The sequence below is a fragment of the Lepisosteus oculatus genome, chromosome 11 (genome assembly GCF_040954835.1).
Source record: "Lepisosteus oculatus isolate fLepOcu1 chromosome 11, fLepOcu1.hap2, whole genome shotgun sequence".
Taxonomy (NCBI): Eukaryota; Metazoa; Chordata; class Actinopteri; order Semionotiformes; family Lepisosteidae; genus Lepisosteus; species Lepisosteus oculatus.
Window position 1 is genome coordinate 24876847 of NC_090706.1, and position 19921 is coordinate 24896767.

General features: G+C 36.8%; 1 protein-coding gene across 2 annotated transcripts in view; it reads left to right on the top strand.

Moving 5' to 3' along the window:
• Nucleotides 1-18783, top strand: part of rad50 (RAD50 homolog, double strand break repair protein) — a 47852-nt gene extending 29069 nt beyond the window's left edge. The window contains exons 14-27 of one of the 2 annotated variants that reach the window (XM_006631794.3): nucleotides 1011-1186; nucleotides 1911-2148; nucleotides 4946-5135; nucleotides 5950-6076; nucleotides 6528-6721; nucleotides 8167-8277; nucleotides 8455-8547; nucleotides 8643-8756; nucleotides 9137-9264; nucleotides 9376-9600; nucleotides 12124-12209; nucleotides 12495-12637; nucleotides 14004-14137; nucleotides 17986-18783. In XM_006631794.3, the coding sequence (XP_006631857.1) occupies nucleotides 1011-1186; nucleotides 1911-2148; nucleotides 4946-5135; nucleotides 5950-6076; nucleotides 6528-6721; nucleotides 8167-8277; nucleotides 8455-8547; nucleotides 8643-8756; nucleotides 9137-9264; nucleotides 9376-9600; nucleotides 12124-12209; nucleotides 12495-12637; nucleotides 14004-14137; nucleotides 17986-18172 (2146 nt within the window). In that variant the 3' untranslated portion in view covers nucleotides 18173-18783. The remainder of the gene's footprint in view (nucleotides 1-1010; nucleotides 1187-1910; nucleotides 2149-4945; nucleotides 5136-5949; nucleotides 6077-6527; nucleotides 6722-8166; nucleotides 8278-8454; nucleotides 8548-8642; nucleotides 8757-9136; nucleotides 9265-9375; nucleotides 9601-12123; nucleotides 12210-12494; nucleotides 12638-14003; nucleotides 14138-17985) is intronic. The other variant, XM_069195949.1, reaches the window with a different exon arrangement.
• The last annotated feature ends 1138 nt before the right edge of the window (nucleotides 18784-19921 follow it).

The following is a 19921-nucleotide window of genomic DNA, read 5'->3' on the forward strand; positions in this document are numbered from 1 at the left end:
TTACAGCAAACAACCCATTACATACACCGGTGTCTTCCCCGGGCCAGAGGAATTCGGGAACTCACGTTTACTCCGTCATCTCGGCCGATTCTCGCAGGGAGCAGAGACTTCCCAATCGTCCTTACCTCTTAGTAATGTGCGCGCTGACCGTCTCTCCTGCCGATGGGAAGTTCCGCGCCTTCTGGAGCATCCTGCCGACTACGCCAAATTTGTTGTAATAGAACGAATAAGGTTCTTGATCCCGAGATGAAGTAAAACAGATTAGTTTATTGCATGCAAGGAACAATAAAGCTGAAGTCTTGTTTCCCGCAAGAAATAACAAAACCGAAGTATTGTTCCCCGTACTGTTACAAACTTTTGGGTTATATAGTGTCTTCTTCTCTGTTTCTGACGTCACTCGGTCTGATGGTAAAGAGGGGGGTTCATGGTATTTGGCCAGTTTACGATCTTCTGGACAAATGGTCAGTTTAAGATTACACCCGGGGGGGTTTATAGCTTGCATCTGCAATCCTTATCAGTTAACCCCCTTTCCTGCCATAAACCCCAGCTTGTGACTTAGAAGTCTAAACCCCCTACAGAAAGGATTAAATTCAAACCCCCGTCTTCACATCTTTCTTCAACACCAACAAAAATGTTAAAGAAAGTATTTGAAATATTGAAACATCCCATGATTCATATGAGTAATATTTTCTTATTACCAAATGGTTTGTGGATAATTAATAAGATTAATTAATAAAAAATGAATTAGTCACATGTAGTTGTAATGGATACTTTAATATATGTAGACTAAGGAACATTTTTGGAACATTAGTACTTGTATTCTAAGAGGTACCAATTAATCAAAGAAAAAAGTACTAATTCTTGCTGGTGCACTGTTGTGCTTAGAGAGATGTGAAATAAAATACTATGTGAAGTTTTGGGATTATGATTGACATGCTTTAGAGTAGTACATTATTAGTGCTAAGTGAAGTATTCAGTGATGGTTGACTTTTCCATTTTTTTCATACAAGTAAGGACCTGGCTTCTGGAGAACAGAATAAAAACCACAGTGCTGCTGAAATAAGACGCAAGGAGCAGCAGCTGGAGACCTACCAGGAGAAACTGTTTGAAGTGTGTGGAAATCAAGACTTTGAATCTGATCTCTCTAAGCTGCAAGATGACATAGAAAAAACCTCCAAGCAAAGAGGTGTGGAGATGTTTTTCATCAGTATCACTTATGGAATGTGTCATAGAATAAATGTAGCATTGCTTAATTACAGATTGATAAACATATGGATGTTTTGCAGCCTGGTTCCAAAAACTGTTTACAGATGGTTCCAGTAACTTTATTCACCCCTATTCATCCAACCAATGACCATCAATTCAGCTCAGTCAGACTCACCCGTTCAATCTTGTCTTTACATACGAGATCTCTATTGACAAAAGCTTTGAATGAAAACACATCTCTTTGTAATCCTCTCAGTCTTGAAATAGATGATTTTGAATTGGCTGGAAAATTCAAATTGAAAGGATGGCTTTTACAGTATGATTAGTAAGTCTGTTACAACCTTAACACCCATGTATGACTCTTTGATGGTGCTGTCAATTTATTCTTTATACAGATATATATATATAACATAAGAAGTAAGTTTTTTATTTTAAAAAAACCAATGCAATTCACTACATTATACTTTTCAGAAGATGTGGACTGTTTTTTTTGGGAATTGGAAATTTTACAGAGGGTATATTCTTCCTCTGGGTTTCTAACATCTGTCATGAGATCCTTTGTGTCATGCTATGTTTGAACCAGAAATAAAAGTACAGTTTATTTCAAAATACTATTTCAGATGAGTTTTTCTACCTAGATCGTTGTTTTGGTGGCTGTAAAGTGTCTTGGGCTTGAGCTTTCTGAGTCTCTGCTCTTTTGCCAGCTATGCTCGCTGGGGCCACAGCAGTGTACACGCAGTTCATCAGCCAGCTCACAGAGGAGAGGGAGCCCTGCTGCCCGGTCTGCCAGAGGATGTTCCCTTCCGAGGCCGAGCTGCAGGATGTCATCAACGACATGCAGTCCAAGCTGCGCCTCGTTCCCGACAAGCTGAAGAACACCGAGCAAGACCTGAAGAGGAAGGAGAAGAAGAAGGATGAGATGATGGGGCTGCGACCTATCAGGTATTGAGCCACACGAAGCTCCAGATTCACAGGTGATAATGTTCCTTGGGCATCAAAAACCCCTTTCATTTTCTGTGTTATTTTTGGATTCATATGTTTCTTTTTGGGCGGCAAGTTGGGCCGATGGATGGCATTGCTGCCTCACAGGGCTGAGGCCCTGGTTTCTGTATTTTCTTCCTATGGAGGTTTTCTCCCACAGTCCAGAACTACACTGGTAGGTTCATTGCTTTCTGTGAAAAACCGTGGTGTGAGTGTGTGTCTGTATACGTGCCTGTGTCTGTGTCAGACCTGCTGGGATAGGCTCTGGCTCCCCCAGGACCCAGAATTGGAAGAAGTGGTTAGAAAATGGATGGATGTTTAATTTTTTATTAATATGCACCATGTTTTTTGGATTATTAAATTATTTTCTACAGATTCTAAACATGGCTTTACATTCACACTTCATTTTAGGGATCGCAGAATTACACTTTCTAATTGGATTAAAAAACAATTGTGAATGAACTACCATCTGCGTTTAACTCAAGGATTAGGGATATGCTTCAGGTTACTGTCAGGTTTTGTTACTGACATGAAATTATTCTATAGTACAGGCTGGTCACTCTATTACTAATAATTTTATCAATGTTAACCTAGTGAAATAATTGCAACACCTAGGTGTTTGTGTCATTTTTGTTTCATTGTTTATCTAAATGCTATTATCAGATCAGCTATATCACACTTGATCCTGGAAGTCTGCCATGTCTTCTGATTTCATTCCACCATCAACATGCCTTGTAATGAGTTTATTTGAATGCATTATTTAAATAAAGCCATTATGTCGTTCTGATCCTACGCAATTGTAGCCAAATCTACTATTTATCTAGATTTCCTGTTGTTTCCAAATCTTTACTCTTTGGCAGTTATATGTTCCCTATACAACCTGGTGGACCAAAACCATCCAGCAACAGGAATGAAGATCGCTGCTTTATCCTGTCCTTACAATTGCATAGTACAGTGCACACACATAGCTGCAAGCTTATTTCCACAAGAGGTCACTGTAGTATTAGGAATGATCATGACGTTTCTCATTATTACTGTTATTACTTCAAGTGTGTTCTTTACTTTTTTTCGTATGATTTTTGTTACCTGATTAACAGCTAATTTATTTAAAACTTAATTATTATAAAAGTTATATTTGTACATAATTATAGCCTGTATCTTGCAATTCCCATAAAATGAGACCTGACTCATCCCAAATTTCCAAACGTGATTGTAATATCATAAGATCCACAGGATAATATACACACATTCTTATCTGACATACACCCTGACTAATGCAAAGATTCTGTTCATCAGGCCTTTGTGTAACACAATTTTTACCTAAGTCAGAACTGACCCTTTCTTAGCCTTTGCTTGAAGACGTATAAAGAATGATCATTCATTATATTTATAGTTAAAATGTTTTGCTTAATGAATAACATTTTAAAATAAAATAATTAGAATAAATTAACACCAAATGTAATATCCGCCCATTTCCTAAAAGCTTCTTCCAGGGTTGCTGGGGATCCAGAGACTATCTCAGCAAATGAGACAAGCGCAAGGCAAGATGCACCCTGGGCCAACACAGATGCACACGCTCACACCTGAGCCACATTTCACATTGTGGGAGGAACACAGAGCATCTGGAGGAAACCCACGTGAACACAAGGAAAAGATGCAAACTACACAGCGATAGCACCATACAGCCCCAAATATAGCATACACTTAAAAAAAATTCCAGTAAATAATAAATTAAACATTGGAGTTTCTTAACCTTTTACCACTGTTCACAAAATAAAATTAGTTTATGAGTGCAATGTGAATTATTCAGAGTGTAAAATGGCATCCTCGTGGTGTCTCTGTTACTTGTACTCTTGATTATTTATTCACAGAATCAACTCACAGAACACTTGTTCTTTATACACATAACATGTCAGTGACTTGAAAATGTAATTATGAAACCTCTGCAAGGTTTTACATAAAGCTGAATTTACATAGAGTCATAGGTGACTGGGAGAGGGGCTGTATTAATTGAACCGTAATAGCCGTAAACTATTTGTTTCTGACATTTTGTTCAATGCTTAGATGTAATATATGTCAGCTCAACTGCTAGAGAAATGTCATTTGCAGGTGTTACTTAAAACAAAATCTGAGACGGGTTGATGGCCAGCTTCTCAGAATGATTTTTTTTCAGAATTAACCTTTTTTTATCACATACACACCCTGTTTTCTGACAGTGTCTTCTTTAGTAGTTCGGAAAGAAATGAGATGTGCTTCTCCACCTGCAAGGGCATTCATTATTTGTTCCAAAGCACCTGACAGGGGAGTTAGTACTAATTGGTGGAGTAGCAGACATTTCAATGATGTCACTGCAAGCCTACAGGTGCACCAGTATCCCACAGTTGTTGTTTGCTTGACTAATCCCAGCCTGCACTGGGCTTCAGCCAGGTTCTTCACCTCTGAGTTTAACCAACTCTGCTCCATCTGTTCTTTGAGCAAGCCACTCAGGAACACCCTTCTTTTTAACTGTTTTTGAAGAAACTAGAGGTTCCAGAATAGTCCAGAAATATTCCTGATTCCCCAACTTTAAAACAAGCAGTTCTGCTTTACCAGTGATGATAAACAAAAGGCATTCTAGACTAAATGTTCCACCCTGAGTGAAACAACAGCTGTTAAAGGGTTTAATTGCCATTTATTACAGGTTACCCCGTTTGATAGAAGAACACCTGTAATAGGTATTATATGGAGGCTTTCTGAAAATTTTCATTATTTTTCAAAGGCAGACTGTGTCTGAGCTGGGCGAGAAGGACCTGCCCGAGTTGCGGAACAAGCTCCAGAATGTAAACCGTGATATAGATCGTCTGAAAAATGACATTGAGGAGCAGGAGACCCTCTTGGCCAGGCTGATGTCTGAAGAAGAGACGGCGAAGGCTTGTCTCCAGGACATCTCTCTGATGGACAGATATCTGGTAACCTTCAGCTTGTCAAAAGAACACTATTGTGCATGCCATGGACGTGCATATTGGCATGCTGATGCTCGTTAAGCTACGTGATTCATTTCTTGCAAATGTTGTGCTGTGTAATGCAAAATTCCATTGAGATGATGTGCAAATATGGTCTGACCTCTGATGAAAAGCAGTGACTTTTTTTCTATCGAAAATCACCTGTTTAAGTTTGCTCTGCCCTTCATGGTATCAAACATCTTGTTACTTAGTAAAAATACAGTGCCAGTTGATGATTCACAGGACTATTAAAAAACAGTTGCCCTTTATAATTATAATTCTCTTACTGTTTCCCGTAGCACTTCTAGGAATTATTAATTATAGTGCATGTTCTTTGTCAAAAGTGTTAAGGGATTACGCTAGCAGCTTTAAAAGAAAATAAATATTCCTTTATTTAACAAAATGAGAACAAAATTTTGTTGACCACGATGCCTTTGATTTGTCCGTACAGTAGGGCATTCACTGGAGCAATCTGAATGGAGTACCTTGCTCAAGGGTTCGCAAGCACTGTCCCATAGTATCCACATTTGTACTCATCACCCCCTGGTTCGCTGTCTGGAACCCTGACCACTTCCACACTGCTGCCAAGTGCCATGCTACGCATGTTTATAGAGGTCTTTTTATAACCTGTAGTAGTTCAGGTGGGTAGCTGCGTCAGCATGCGTAGGCTGCAGGTGAAGAAGGCTCCACGGCCGAAACGTTGTGTTTTCTTTCTTTCTTTTTTCAGCATGGAATAAACCTATTAACTTGTTCCTTTTTATAACCTGTTCTACTTTTCTAGATGGATTTGAAAGATGTGGAACGGAAAATTGCCCAGCAGGCAACGAAACTGCAAGGCATTGATTTGTCCCGCACAGTGCAACAAGTCAATCAGGAGAAACAGGAGACGCAGCACAAACTGGACACAAGTGAGCTCACTGTGCTCCTCACTCATATTATCATCCATCTTCCTTAGAGGGTTGCTTTAATCTGTATCGGAAAGTTTAAAATCTTAATATTTCTATATTTGTGATAAGATATGTTATATGTTTGGTTTATTTTTGTTAATTTCAGACTGTGATTTGTGTCTCTACGAATCTCCTTTTTAAAATTGATTTATTAAGTGTTTGAACAAACTTTGAAGAAAGTTCTGTAGGTTCTTATTATGGTCCATCTTGTTATGTGTAAGGATTCTGTTGTTTTCATTTGTTTTCTTTATTAAGCATATTTTTTAAATGGCTTAGATTGGTTGTATCTAGAGGTCACAAAGTATCATGCTATAAGAGAGGACATCTTTATAAGTGATTATTAATGAATGGGTACAATGTAAAAAATTAACATTGTTTATGTAATTCTTCCATAATATTCTCTTTTTTTAAGCCTCCAGCAGAATTGAATTGAAACGAAAGCTAATCCAGGACCAACTGGAGCAAATCCAGCTCTTGAAAAGCAGCATTAATGAAACGCGAGCTGAAAAACTGCAAATTTCCAGTAATATGCAGCGCCAGCAGCAGTTGGAGGAGCAATGTGTAGATTTTTCTGCGGAGATCCAGTCCTTACATAGAGAGATTCGGGTACATTAAGTCATTTACTTTCTTGTATTATAAATTAAATGTACATTACTGTACATTAAATGTTAAAACTATGCACATTAAAGGAGCCTATTGAGTTCTTTGCTTCAGAAATGTCAAGGGATCTGCCTATCCCTAAAATAACAAAGTCTGCTTGATATGCCACAAAGTTTATGTCTAATAATAAATAGTCTTATTTTTTCATTGTAAAATGAATAAATAAGACAAAAGAATGTCTGTCAGAGAGAGGGTAAGTAGTGTGAGTATAATACAGTCTAGGACAGATGAAAAAGTAGCCTACATAATAATGTATGTAGAAGGTAATTGTCTGGAGTTTAGTCATTGAGATTATCATCACAAATACTAAATGGCATCTGTTGTTCTTTGGAAGCTTTTTAAAGTATCGTGTTTTTACACCTAATTTTTTTTATATTGACTGAATAAACTCGGAGCAAAGAGCACTGCCATCTAAAATTACTGACATTAACAAATGGAAAAAAATGTTTTCTTTTGCTTCTAAAAATGGAAAAAAGGGGTTAGGTTAGTAGTGTTTCAATGTCTTATAAAGTACTAATATCTGTAGTTGTGTATTGTTCAGGTTTTTCATACAGGTTTCGTAACACCTCTTTGTCCTTTCCCAGCTGACAGCAGTATGGTGCTGCTGGCTTTAAGCATCTTTGCCTGCATTGTTTAGTTGCAGTTTAATCTACTGATTGCTTCCTAGACTACATAAACTGGAGGGCTGACCCTTGAGATTTTAGATAGCCCTTTTCATTGACACTTCATGTCTGCATGCATGCTTCCACTGGTATTAAAGTTACTTTTCAGTTGTCATATCTAGAGCAAGACATGGTACCATGAAGCGGCCTTCATTTCCATCAACTGAAGTATTAGTTTTTTAATATAAAGTGGCTCTTTATATATCATGTTAGGGTTTTGCACCTTTTCCACTGGTGCAAGTGTCTCGTTCTGTGTGTCCCCCTGCAATGGACTGGTGTCCCATCCAGGGTGTATCCCGCCTTGCACCCATTGCCTGTCTGGGTCAGTTCTGGCTCCCCTGTGACACTGTATAAAATAATGCAGTTAGAAAATGGATGGCTGGATTATGTATTTATTGATAATTGAGTTTGAGTTAATGACTTTTATCTGTGAGATATTGGTAGTGGTAAATCCAGTACTTTGATAGGAGTTATTTATACTACCTTCAGCTCAGCTGGACATTCAAACTTAATCTACTAGCGCAGTCTTTATAGTGTTTTTTAATATGATTAATACACTTCTATTAGGATATTTAACACACATGTTGTAAGTAGTGTTTTGGGATGAATTCGTATTATGCATAATGCACATAATGAAAACTTGAGGACTGTTCAATCAGGATGTTTTGCATCTGTTACAGCTGAATGGCATTATCCTCTAGTTACTAGTGTGATACTTCTTTTCTTTAGGAAGCCAAAGAACAGTTGTCGCCTCTTGCAATGACCCTGGAGAAACTGCAGCAGGAGAAGCAGGAGCTCATAGAGAGACGAAGGCAGAAAAATGAGGAAGGACAGGAAAAGGTCTGGATTAGTAATGCAATTTCATCATAAGATTTCTAAGTGATTATAAGCTAAATATGAAATGTAAAAAAAATGATTTGTTTCTTTTCTTATAATGATATGATTGACATAAACCTATAAATTGATTTTTCTTAAGAAGGTTATTTCGGACACTGAGGGATTTATGTTTTTTTTCAGATTAATGCCATCAAGGAAAAGATCAGGAACATAAACATCTGCGATAAAGAAATTGAGAAGTATGTTAAAGAGGGGAAGGATGAATACAAAGAGGTAATGCTGTCGTGTAGTTCTGGTTTTTGAGCTCACGTTCAAAATAAAAAATGATTAACCAAACTTGTAATGAGAAAAATGTGCATCTGTTGTAGCAAAAGGAGGCTGAACTGCAGGAAACAAACACACATCTCCATGAAGCCGAAAAACAAAGAGAGAAGATCAGCATAGAAATGGGAAATATTAGGCAAGACATTGATACTCAAAAGGTAAGAAAGCAACATGACTGCTAACTGTTGCTTCTGCAGAACAACTTCAGAATGAAGTGCTATATTCAGATTAATCAGATCCTGTTGGCAAAACAAATGCAAGCATAGAGTGTAGTGTGAGTTATAAATGTCCATCATATCTAAAATAAGTCTTTAAGCAATACGATTAAATTGTATATGTTGTTCATTACTGGCAATGCCCTTATATATTTACTGTTCATAATGTGTCAAGTGCTTAGTCAAATATGTGCCTTCTGAAATGCACCTAAAATAAATCTGAGTCATCTGCTTTATGGAGGTGGTATTTTCATTTTTGTCTCAGTTTTTGCCTCTGTAGAATCTGTAGAGAAACAAGAATGTTAGCCTTTTTATTTTTCCAGATCCAAGAAAGATGGCTCCAGGATAACCTGACTTTAAGGAAGCGAATTGAAGAGCTTCAAGAAGTCGCCGAGAAACGAAGGGCCCTGATAAAGGAAATGGGAGACATGCAGGTCATGCAGCTGAGGAAGTAAGAAAGACTTGGAATGCAGATCGATGCCTTTTTAAAAAAAAATGTAACAGTCTGATCCCCTACCATAAACATGATCACGGCAGGGCTGTTTTTTCGTTGACTGTTCAGTGAACGGAAGGAGGTGGACAGCAGAATCGAAGACTTGAAGAAGAATCGCAGCGTAGCACTGGGCAGGCAGAAGGGGTTTGAGGAAGAGATCCTGCGGTTTCGGAAGGAGCTGCGGGAGGACGGGTATTGTGACGCAGAGGAAAAGTTCAGAGAGAAAATGATTGTAATGAGAACAACAGAACTGGCCAACAAGGACCTGGACATCTATTACAAGACACTTGATCAGTAAGTATAACTAGACACGTAAGGGTCTGTATTTTATGTGCTTAGCAGAAAAAATTAACAAAAGGTCATTTTCCAGTATCCTAGTGATATGTACTGTCCACTTTAATCATACTGTTTTCTCTAAGGGGATATCCAGAGTTACATCACTTGCATTACAGTTACTCATGATTTGAATTACTCAGATGAAAGGTCACTGATGTTACTCGAGTGATTTAATAGATAGTATTGTGGTGATGCAGTTTTTCCTGGTGATTTTTATTTCTGTGGACTTCACATTATTTATAAACTTATTAACATTATATACTTCCTAGCTTTTTTAGGACTTTGACAGAAAAGTAGACATTGCAGTACAAATATAATTAATATATTGATTTGTTAGTTATCATAGAAGTTACTTTTTCCAGTTATTACCCATTCATTTTTTGTCTTCCATCCTAGATGTGGTGGTGTGTTTGTTTCTTTTCTTATTAGTAACAGAATGAGATTTTATATATTTCACATGCTGGTTGATGCATTTGCATTTTTTTTTTAATTGTGTAATCTTATGATCAGTGTTTCCATAATCACAGCCTAAACTTGCAGTGTAATATGTGTCTATTTTGCTTTATCAAAGCATCTAGACTAGATTGACTATATATTTGCCTAATATAGGTTCTCAAATCAGGCTTTGCATAGTGTACAATATGTGTACAGGCATATATGTATTTTTTGTTTTCTTTTGTAAAGAAAAAATAAAGAATTAAAAATGATGATAAGGTCAGAACAGTTGTTGAGCAAAAGCAAGTACTTTGCGGCCTCTTATCTAATAGGAAGTGACAGCATTACTTACTGCGAGCACGCAAGATAAAGATCATATTACGAACACCAACACTGTCAGCTTCAGTGCACCCAGAATAGTCAAACTCAGTCTTACCATGATGTCTTTTTGGAATGACTGTTCTTTTTTCCATCAATCACCTCACTTCCCTGTGGGCAGTTTCAACAGGCATAACATGAATAATGATGGGGAATTTCAATATCTAGTCTACACTGTAATTAAGTACATTATGTGATAATGAATAAAGAAATAAAAAGACTGGTCTCAAAACTCAGCATGTACGATGTACATATTTTTTTCTGTGGATCCAAACTTTTAGTAAGACATGGACAGTAAATTAATTTGACCTCCAAACTTGAGAGTGGATGTGGTCTCTGCAAGATATAATCTCTGCATGTTGGTTTTTTTTCAGGTATTTTGTCTTCATGAAAGCATTCTGCTGATTCATCTCACATTTGTTATGTGTTTGCAGAAATTTGTAATGGTAATAGCCAAAGTGAACAAAGGCATTGATAAGGACACTTGAGTTTCCTTTCTTCTTCAGTAGTTCGTGAACATCATGTAGGGAGTTTCCATGCTCACTAAGATCAATGTTGGTTCACTTTTATTTGCTCAAAGTTTAAATATGCACATTTTTAATCCATGTTAAATTTCTATATTTCTGAACATAAAAGTAAGAAGGATTTAGAAATTAAAGGAACCACTTCATCCAAGTTGCAAGTTTGGTGATGAAGACGTCCTTTAAAAACATAGCTGACACCCTTAATACTCCTGTTTTGTTCCTGGCACCCTTAATGCTATGTAATGAACTTTTGGGATTTTGTTTCCCTCACACAAGAAAAATAATTGCTTGTGATTGAATTGTATGTATTTCACACCAGAGGATGCTTAAGCTTTTCACATAAAAAAGGACTCACTTTATATAATACAGAAGTGCAGCACCTACCTGGGACACATAGCAAGCGTGTGCCAGCAGTCCCACTACACACCAGATCAAATAATTCACCAACTGAACAGAGGGGGAAATTTAGACTAGAAGCAGAGTTTAGCTTGGGCACTGGAGTCACAGCCCCACTAACAGTACCATAGGATTTTTAATGTCCAACTACTTAAAACCTCAATTAAATGTCTGACATTAAATTGTCCCTTGCAGCAGCAGTGTCCCTTGACAACAAAGAGGGGGCATTGGTTTGAAAATTGTGTTCCATAAGGAAAGGTGCCACCTACTAGTCCACTACTGTCAATTACAGCAGAAACCTCATTTTCCTTAACAGGCTCCTATCCCATACTATGACTTGCTATGATTCTAAGATCTAACAAGATCAGTTTAAATTTTAGACAGGATACAGCATCTGTACCTTGTGAATGAGGTGTCAATGTTCGTGTTTAAGCATTGTAGTGATACATGTAGTGTAACATGACTTATAGTCCTGAATATTTCATGAACTCTGTATAAAGGGTATAATCAAATTAAACCTACTTTTTCCCTAAATTTTGCTCAGAAGAATGTTTAAAATTGAAAAGATAAGATGTAGTTGCATTGCATGCATGTGTACTGTAAAACCTCTCTTCAAAGGCATGTCATTTTTTGCTATTATTTTAAAACTAGCACCACCTAGTGTTGGAAAAAATGTTCAATTAAAAAAACATCCTGGTAGAGGTGATTTTGTCGTTTGTATTCTAATCGGTTATTTCTGATTCCACAGAGCAATAATGAAGTTTCACGGTATGAAAATGGAAGAGATCAATAAGATCATCCGTGACTTATGGAGAAGTACTTACCGTGGACAAGGTAATTTATAAACTTACATGACTTTTAAAAATGGCTCAATTACATGACTGTGTCAGAAACATTTGACCACTGTTCACTTTTTTAATGCTGTATGTTTTGATCTGAGGTATCAGTGTCCGTGTTTAGTTATTGTAGTGTAACATTGTCCTGGACCGACAGATTTCATGAACTCTGTATTAGCAGTACATGATTTGTGTTTATTATACCATGTCACCAAAGGTTTGTTTCTTTTCATGCGTGAAATGAGTCCTGGTAAACATCCATTGTTCCTTTTCTGTTCTACAGACATTGAATATGTGGAGATTCGCTCTGATGTCGACGAAAACGTATCAGCTAACCTTAAGAGGAGAACTTACAACTACCGAGTTGTGATGGTTAAGGGTGACACTGCACTGGACATGAGAGGGAGATGCAGTGCTGGGCAGAAGGTAGGGTCTAGTGATGTAATACCTTCATTCATATAATCTGTAAATGTACCACAATGTGGATCATATTTCTAAAACCATATTTAGTCAAAGAGTTTTGACACGGCAACAAGATGCAGTTGCATAAACCAACTGTTACTAGCTTGGACTGGAAGTTAGTAATGAATATTCTGGCAAGCAAAGAAAGACTGCACAGTCTGCAGGTATATTTTTTGTCAAAATTGACTAATTAACCTTTTAGGAAACCGGTAAATATTCTGCGAAAGGGTTGTGCTGAAGAATCGCTTTTGGAATCTCAACATCAGTTTAGTTGTTGTCAGCAACATTGAAACAAATCTTTGAAATGTAGCATCATTTTGCAATAGATGCAAAATAACCTATTCGATTTTAAGTAGCATCTGCTAATTATTTGTATTGTCGCAAAAACTGTTGGTTTAGAAATGTATTGCAAAAATCTATTAACATTAAAATTTTGATATTTGGTATATAGCAAAGTACTGTACTACAAAACCTATTTCCTCTCAGTACGTAGATTAGCATCAGAAAATATGAGATAGCAATCAGAACATCATAATCATGAAAGAGGAGTATTTTGAGGGAAATCAAGACTTTCAGTTCTTGGAATTACCAAATAAGTACAAGTTCCTGACATTGTGGGTCAACAATATGTCAGTTGTGTGTCTCATTCAGCATTTTACTTTCACATTTTGGTTATATTGCATATTCATTAATAACTGAATGAACTGAAGATACAACTGACTGTGTGAGCTAAGGTTTTTAGAATTGTCATTCCTTCCGGACAAACAGACATTGAACACGCACTGCCTTCACATTTGAGACCTGCACATTTATTACTTTATAATGTCAGGAGAATACACCTTTTTCTGGTGGGTGACATTATTGAATCTGTGATCTCTTCGTGAGTTTTTTTTTTACTAATTTTGTGTGTTGGTGCAAGAAGATGTGGCCACAACTAACCTTTTCCATTTGTAAAACCTTCAGGATATATCGCTTTTGGTACATTCCATGTGAACTGACCAGCAAGCCAAAAACAATTACTGTGGTTCTTAATTTTTGATTATGATAAATCAACTTCCCTATCCTATCTGAGTTGCCTAATTTAAAAGTGATTACACATTGACTTGAAAGGGCTTCTGCTGTATCCTGTACTTAAAAAAACAAAGGAAAATAGTTTTCAAAATCAACCATGTTTACTTTTTTTCATTTAATTTGGTTATAGGTCTATTATTTGAGTTACACAAGTGAATTCTGGCCATTTGAAAATCTTTAATGATATTGTGTACCTCAGTGTTATCAGATACTGAATCCTTTTTGTGTATTTTGTTAATAACATTCACTCCATCTTCAGGTACTTGCTTCTCTGATCATCAGACTTGCTCTTGCTGAGACCTTCTGCTTAAATTGTGGGATTCTTGCTCTGGATGAGCCAACTACTAATCTGGACCGTGAAAATATTGAATCTTTAGCCCATGCCTTAGTAGAGTAAGTACACATGATGTTTTAGGTGTTTTTTACAAATATCCAGTCTCATTGCTTTGGTTTTCCCCTTTCAAAACTATATTAAATGAAATACCTTTCTTTTCAATAGCTTGTTTAATCTCAAAGAATCCTAAAGGGCTTTACATACATAGAGCAGGACCCACAGCTTCTATCACCATTCTGCTCCAGCTTGCCCTCTACACAACAGATCAGATGGTGAAGTCATGAATTACTGACCAGGTCAATTTTGCTTAGCTTCTGTAAACTGATTGCAGAGTACAGTTTATATTAGGCTTATTTATTTTAGTTTCACAGTAAAATTAAGAATACATGAAAAAATACACACTTTTTAAATTTACCTAAGGTATAATAAAACATAGTAGTTGTACTTACATGTCTGTGCCTAATTTGTGTTTTTGATGATTTACCAAGAAAATCTGTCTTGTCTCGTACCCCCAGAAAGGACATCAGGGGTGTGTGCACCCCAGGTTCAGAACCACTGGTCTAGTGCAAGGTTTTCTAGTTATTGTCCTGGTCCTCTGTCTCTGCTGGTTGTCATTTAGATTTGAACTGTCAGTTAATTACACTTATTGAACCCTTAATTGCATCAATTACTTTAGTTCTGTGTTCTGCATCCCTTTTTATAGCGCAGGTCCTTAAAATAACTACTAAATGTGTATTGCTGCCAGTAAAGACAGCAAATGGAACACTGCTCAAAACTGATTCAAAATAGTAACTTGCTCATAGCTTTCCAAACAACTCTGAATTGATTATCTAAGGATGTTCATACAGAGGTGGAAATAATATTAAGATGTGGCCTTTATGCATGTACCCATTCGTAAATTGCCACATCATTGATCAAACAGTAAAGTTAGGTGAGAGGAGTCTAGAAACCCATTATGTTCATGTTCCCACAAAAATTCACACTCACTTGTAACAGTGTTCTTCCCGTTTGTGAACTCTGTTGTGCTTAGTGTAAATTAATCAAATAGCCTTTAAAGAATTAATCTAATCTAAATGGCAGCCATATCACCCTGCAATTCATTACCGGCAACCCACTGAAACTCTGGTGTGAGTCTGGTCAGTACCTGGATGGGAGACCTCTTGGGGAAAAACTAAAGTTGCTGCTGGAAGAGGTGTTAGTGGGGCTAATGGAGGGGGTGCTCACCCTCTGGTCTATGTATGTCTTAATGTCCCAGTATAGTGACGTGGACACTGTACTCTAAAAAAGGCACCTTCCTTTGGATGAGACTTAAAACCGAGGTCCTGATATTTAAAAAATCCCCAGGCATTTCTCAAAAACAATAGGGGTGTAACCCTGTCATCCTGGACAAATTTCCCATTGGCCCTTACCAATCGTGGCCTCCTCATAATCCCCATCTACGAATTGGCCTCATCACTCTGTTCTCCTCCCAACTGTTAGTTGAAGTGTGGGGAGCATCCAGGTGAATGGTGCACATTGGTGGTGGTGGAGGGGAGTCCCCATTACCTGTAAAGCGCTTTGAGCGGAGTGTCCAGAAAAACGCTATATAAGTGTAAGCAGTTAAAATAATTACATTCTGAAATAAATTTAAATTAGCTTTCATTTGCCTCACCTGCTAAAAATAAATAAAGATGAAGTATTCTCAGAAAGTTTAAAGCTGCTCAGTTAGTCACATAAAGTCAAACTATATACAGTACAGTGCTTATTTTCTATGTTCTTTGTTTTTTCTTAAAATAATTTGCAACAAAAACAAGAAAAAATTATGTGAGCTCAAATACTATGAAATAGGAAACAGTTTCTAATTGAACATGTTTTTAAGAAGAAGCGTTCAGCCAAGCTGTCAGAATTCGTGCCCTAGCAAAATATAACCTAGCAGTACATATTTTCACAAGAATAATTTCTGCAAATGAAAACACCCAAGTGTTTATTTCAGTCTCCATTTAGCCTTGCAAGATACATTTTTTATATGCCCTTAGATCTGCTAGTCATTGTGCCTGAAGACCGAATGTAGGCTTCAATGAGATGACTCAATGATGATGTTGAAATCATGAAATCATTACTGAGAATGCACTGTCTGGGATTCAGTGGCACAGTTGCACCAGTACACTGAAAAAATACATTAGCAACATATCTACGTGTATACTTTGTATAAATCTTCTTTGTGGACAATTAAATTGGATAAGCTGGTGTAAGCTTCCTCTTAGAGTAAGAGAAAGTATTCTTCCATACTCCATTGCAACCAGGACTCCCGACCAGCTTGTCTAACTATATATGATCTATAGATAGGTGTGAATGGCTGGAGAAAGGTGCATAAAATAGAAATATCCTAGTAAGGTTCCACCTAGAATATTACAACATATTCCAACATAGAATAGCCATTGGCATCAAAGATGTCAGTATAAACATTTAGATCTGGGTAGCTAAGTAAAAAGGGCTGAAAATAAGGTCTGGGTTTTACTTCTGCTCTGGACAAATGCTATATGTCAAACTCACAGGTGGGAAGACAGGATTTTTTTTGCTTACAGCGTATGAACAGATCAAAGGCTGCTGAAGTAGTGGTTGCAGTGATAATTTATTCCCGCAGTCTTGCTTTCTGCACTGGAAAGATTGGTATTGTAGTTCTTCTGCTACATTTGTGCATTCTAGATTCTTCTAGGGTTAAAAATATCCCATTTCACACATTAAGGAGATTTCAGTATGAGATCACTATTTTTAACTTTACTTTAAAATCACAAAGGTTTAGAAAGATCAAAAAAGTTTTGTAAAAGATGAAAAAGAAACCTGTCATTATAGTTATTACTGGATAGTAACCTATTTTTTTTAAAGGTGTAAATACTTCAACACAAATCATTGCCCAATAAAATAACAAATGTTTTGTTAGGATTGAGTATGCATAAATGAAAACTGTAATCCACAGTATTTTAGCTACTGTTGATATTTAGGAATGTAAATTTCACCATTATTTATACTTCTTTCATTTGTATTTGCATTTACTTCCCAGTGTCAGGGAGGAAGGTAGGTAGAGAATTAGGTGACCCTCTCTCCTAATTAAAATGTAAACACTGAAATTATATAAAATTGTTTTGAACAGTGTTTTATAATAAAATTGCAGATAGTTATAGAACTTTTGTCAGTGATGTGCAAATCCTAAACGGAAAGACAAAGCAAATCTATGGGCAGTGATAAGGATCAGCTGGAGAGCTGAGCAGCTTGTATTTGTACAGTTGTCCTGTGAAGTGGATAGATAAAGCTGCAGGTTAAGGATCACTGAGCTAGTTTTTCTTCAAATTTTATATTTTTAAAAAGTGTGCTTTTAAATTGAAAATCTGATTTACGTCAGTAATACATTCAGAAAACGTGATGCTCTCTGGGCACAGATTGAGTCCTATGGCCAGACATTGTCCACCCAGCAGTGATTGCAGTCCTCTAGCTCCACTAATAGCAGAATTCCTTTAGGTATATGATGGGATCATCTCATCCTAATCAGTGATGGCTTGTTACTTGCCAGGTGTCCGAAAGTTTGCAGTGATCTTATGTGAAAGATGTTCTGCTCTTCCAGTGGGTTTCAACTCCCCTGCCTGAGGCTCTGTAGAGTTCTCGGGTCATCAAAACTGAATGGCTTACACAATCATAGGTCTTAATACTGGTGATTCTAAAGCAAGTCAGTATAACTCACTAACTAACATTTCATGCTCAAGAGCTATATCAGGTTTGTGAAGCAGCATCCAAGCCAGCTCCAGGTTTTTTTTTTATAGAGGTATTTCTGGTTTAGGTATTGTTTTTGAGGTAATTCACAATTCCTACCAAAAACAGGAATTGCAAAATGTCATCTAACTGTCATAAAACTGTATCTGTGTATCTCTTTCAGGATAATTAAGAGTCGTTCCCGTCAGCGTAATTTCCAGTTGTTAATCATCACACACGATGAAGACTTTGTGGAGCTTCTTGGTCGGTCAGAGTACGTGGAGCATTTCTACAGGATTAAAAAGAACATTGACCAGTGTTCAGAGATCTTGAAGTGCAGTGTTGCATCCCTGAACTCTTATCTTCATTAGCCAAAATGCCCATTGACCATCCAAACAAACTACAAAATGATTCACTAAAACCCCGTGTGAAAATGACTTCAGTTAACATGGCCCACAAATGTCTAGCAATAGCCATATTTTTCAACATTCTCTTGGAAAAGCTTTATAAGAGTGAATGTACTGTGAATAAGAAGATATTACATGTATTAATGTTGGGCTTTGAAATGGAAATAATGTTATGTGCATTAGTTTCTGTTACATTTTGCCTACCTTCCCAAAGAAGGTAAAAAGATTGTTAATGCAAACAATTGTAGTCTTTACCTTAGTAATAAAAAGGCAGATGCAGTATTTTTGATATGCTAGTCTCAATTTTCTTCTAACCTAATCTAACCTAAAAAACATTCTACTAAAGGCTCAGTGATTTGAAAGAACATTTTTAAAAGCACCTTCCTTTGAAACCATTGCAGCACTGATTGTCTGCAGATCTGATTTTTGAAAGATAATTTGTGTACTTGCATAAAAGATCAAAAAGATGATAAAAATGTTATTCTATATGTTGTTTAATATTCTTTGTTGGAGATTACAGGGAATAAGAAATATTTATGCATGTAATTCTTTTTGAAATAAAGCATAGAAAGTCATGAAGCTTGTAGTCTCTTGTTTATAAGGTAAGAACATTGTTCTTGAAGTGAATTTCCTGCCTCAGCCGTGCTTATCTTTTCTTAATGCAGATCAGAGGTACTTGAGAATATTTTTTTTAGATGAAGTAGTCTTTTTTGGTACAGTGCAATAAAATTAAATGATGCACCTTTTTCTGTTTTTAAATAAATGTTGTATATTCAAATTAAGCTATGCATGGTCCAAATGGGAATATATATATATTACTTTTAGTTTAATTGTGTTATCAAATATAAATGTTTTATGGTATTTTCTACAATCCTGTCTCGGATCTAACTTTGTCCAATACCAGCCAAACTTACGTTATTGAAAATGGATGGATTTATGTTAGTTACATGTCCCGTAATGTCTTGGTTCACAGAAAGCACAAGAGGGGCTTCTTTGCCATTACAACAGATTTGATCATTTTTTTGATCATTTTTTTAGGCAGACAACCTGTCATACTTTGGGTTGGTAGTACATTGAGATGTACATGCTTAATGTCTTACAGTGAGGCCTTTTGAGATACGTGAAGGTGTAGATTTGTCTTACAGCATGATGACATGGTGTGTAGCACTGCTGCTCTGCCCCTCCAGAACCAATGTTTGATTACAGCCCTGCTGCCTGTCTCTGGATTTTGCATGCTATCCATGTGTTCAAGTGGGTTTCTGCCATTTCCTACCACCTCCCAAAGCCATACAGGATAGGTTTGTCTACATTGGTTCATTAGGAAGTTTATCCTCATGAGAATAGCATTTGGGTTCTCCAGCTCATTATTTAGATATGTGGATTTTAGTTATTTTTACACCAAGTAGTGGTTATGAAACTAGTGAGAGGCTGATTTATCTAATATTCTGTATAACTATATTAGAATATTATATTGTTCTGCAGCTTGCAAAAAAATAACACTGCAGAAGAGAGACTGATAATGCTATTTGTTTCTGGACCTTGTAAAGAGTCAAAAGAATGGACACTGTGCCATAGTAAAAAGGCTGGGTTGGTTTGGCCTACATAGACTTGATGGTGGAAGATTTCACTTTCTAAATCTGACTAGCACACCAGTCTTAAATATCCTACTTCCTAAATTCTGTAAAGCCAAATAAGGATTTTTTTATGCATAAT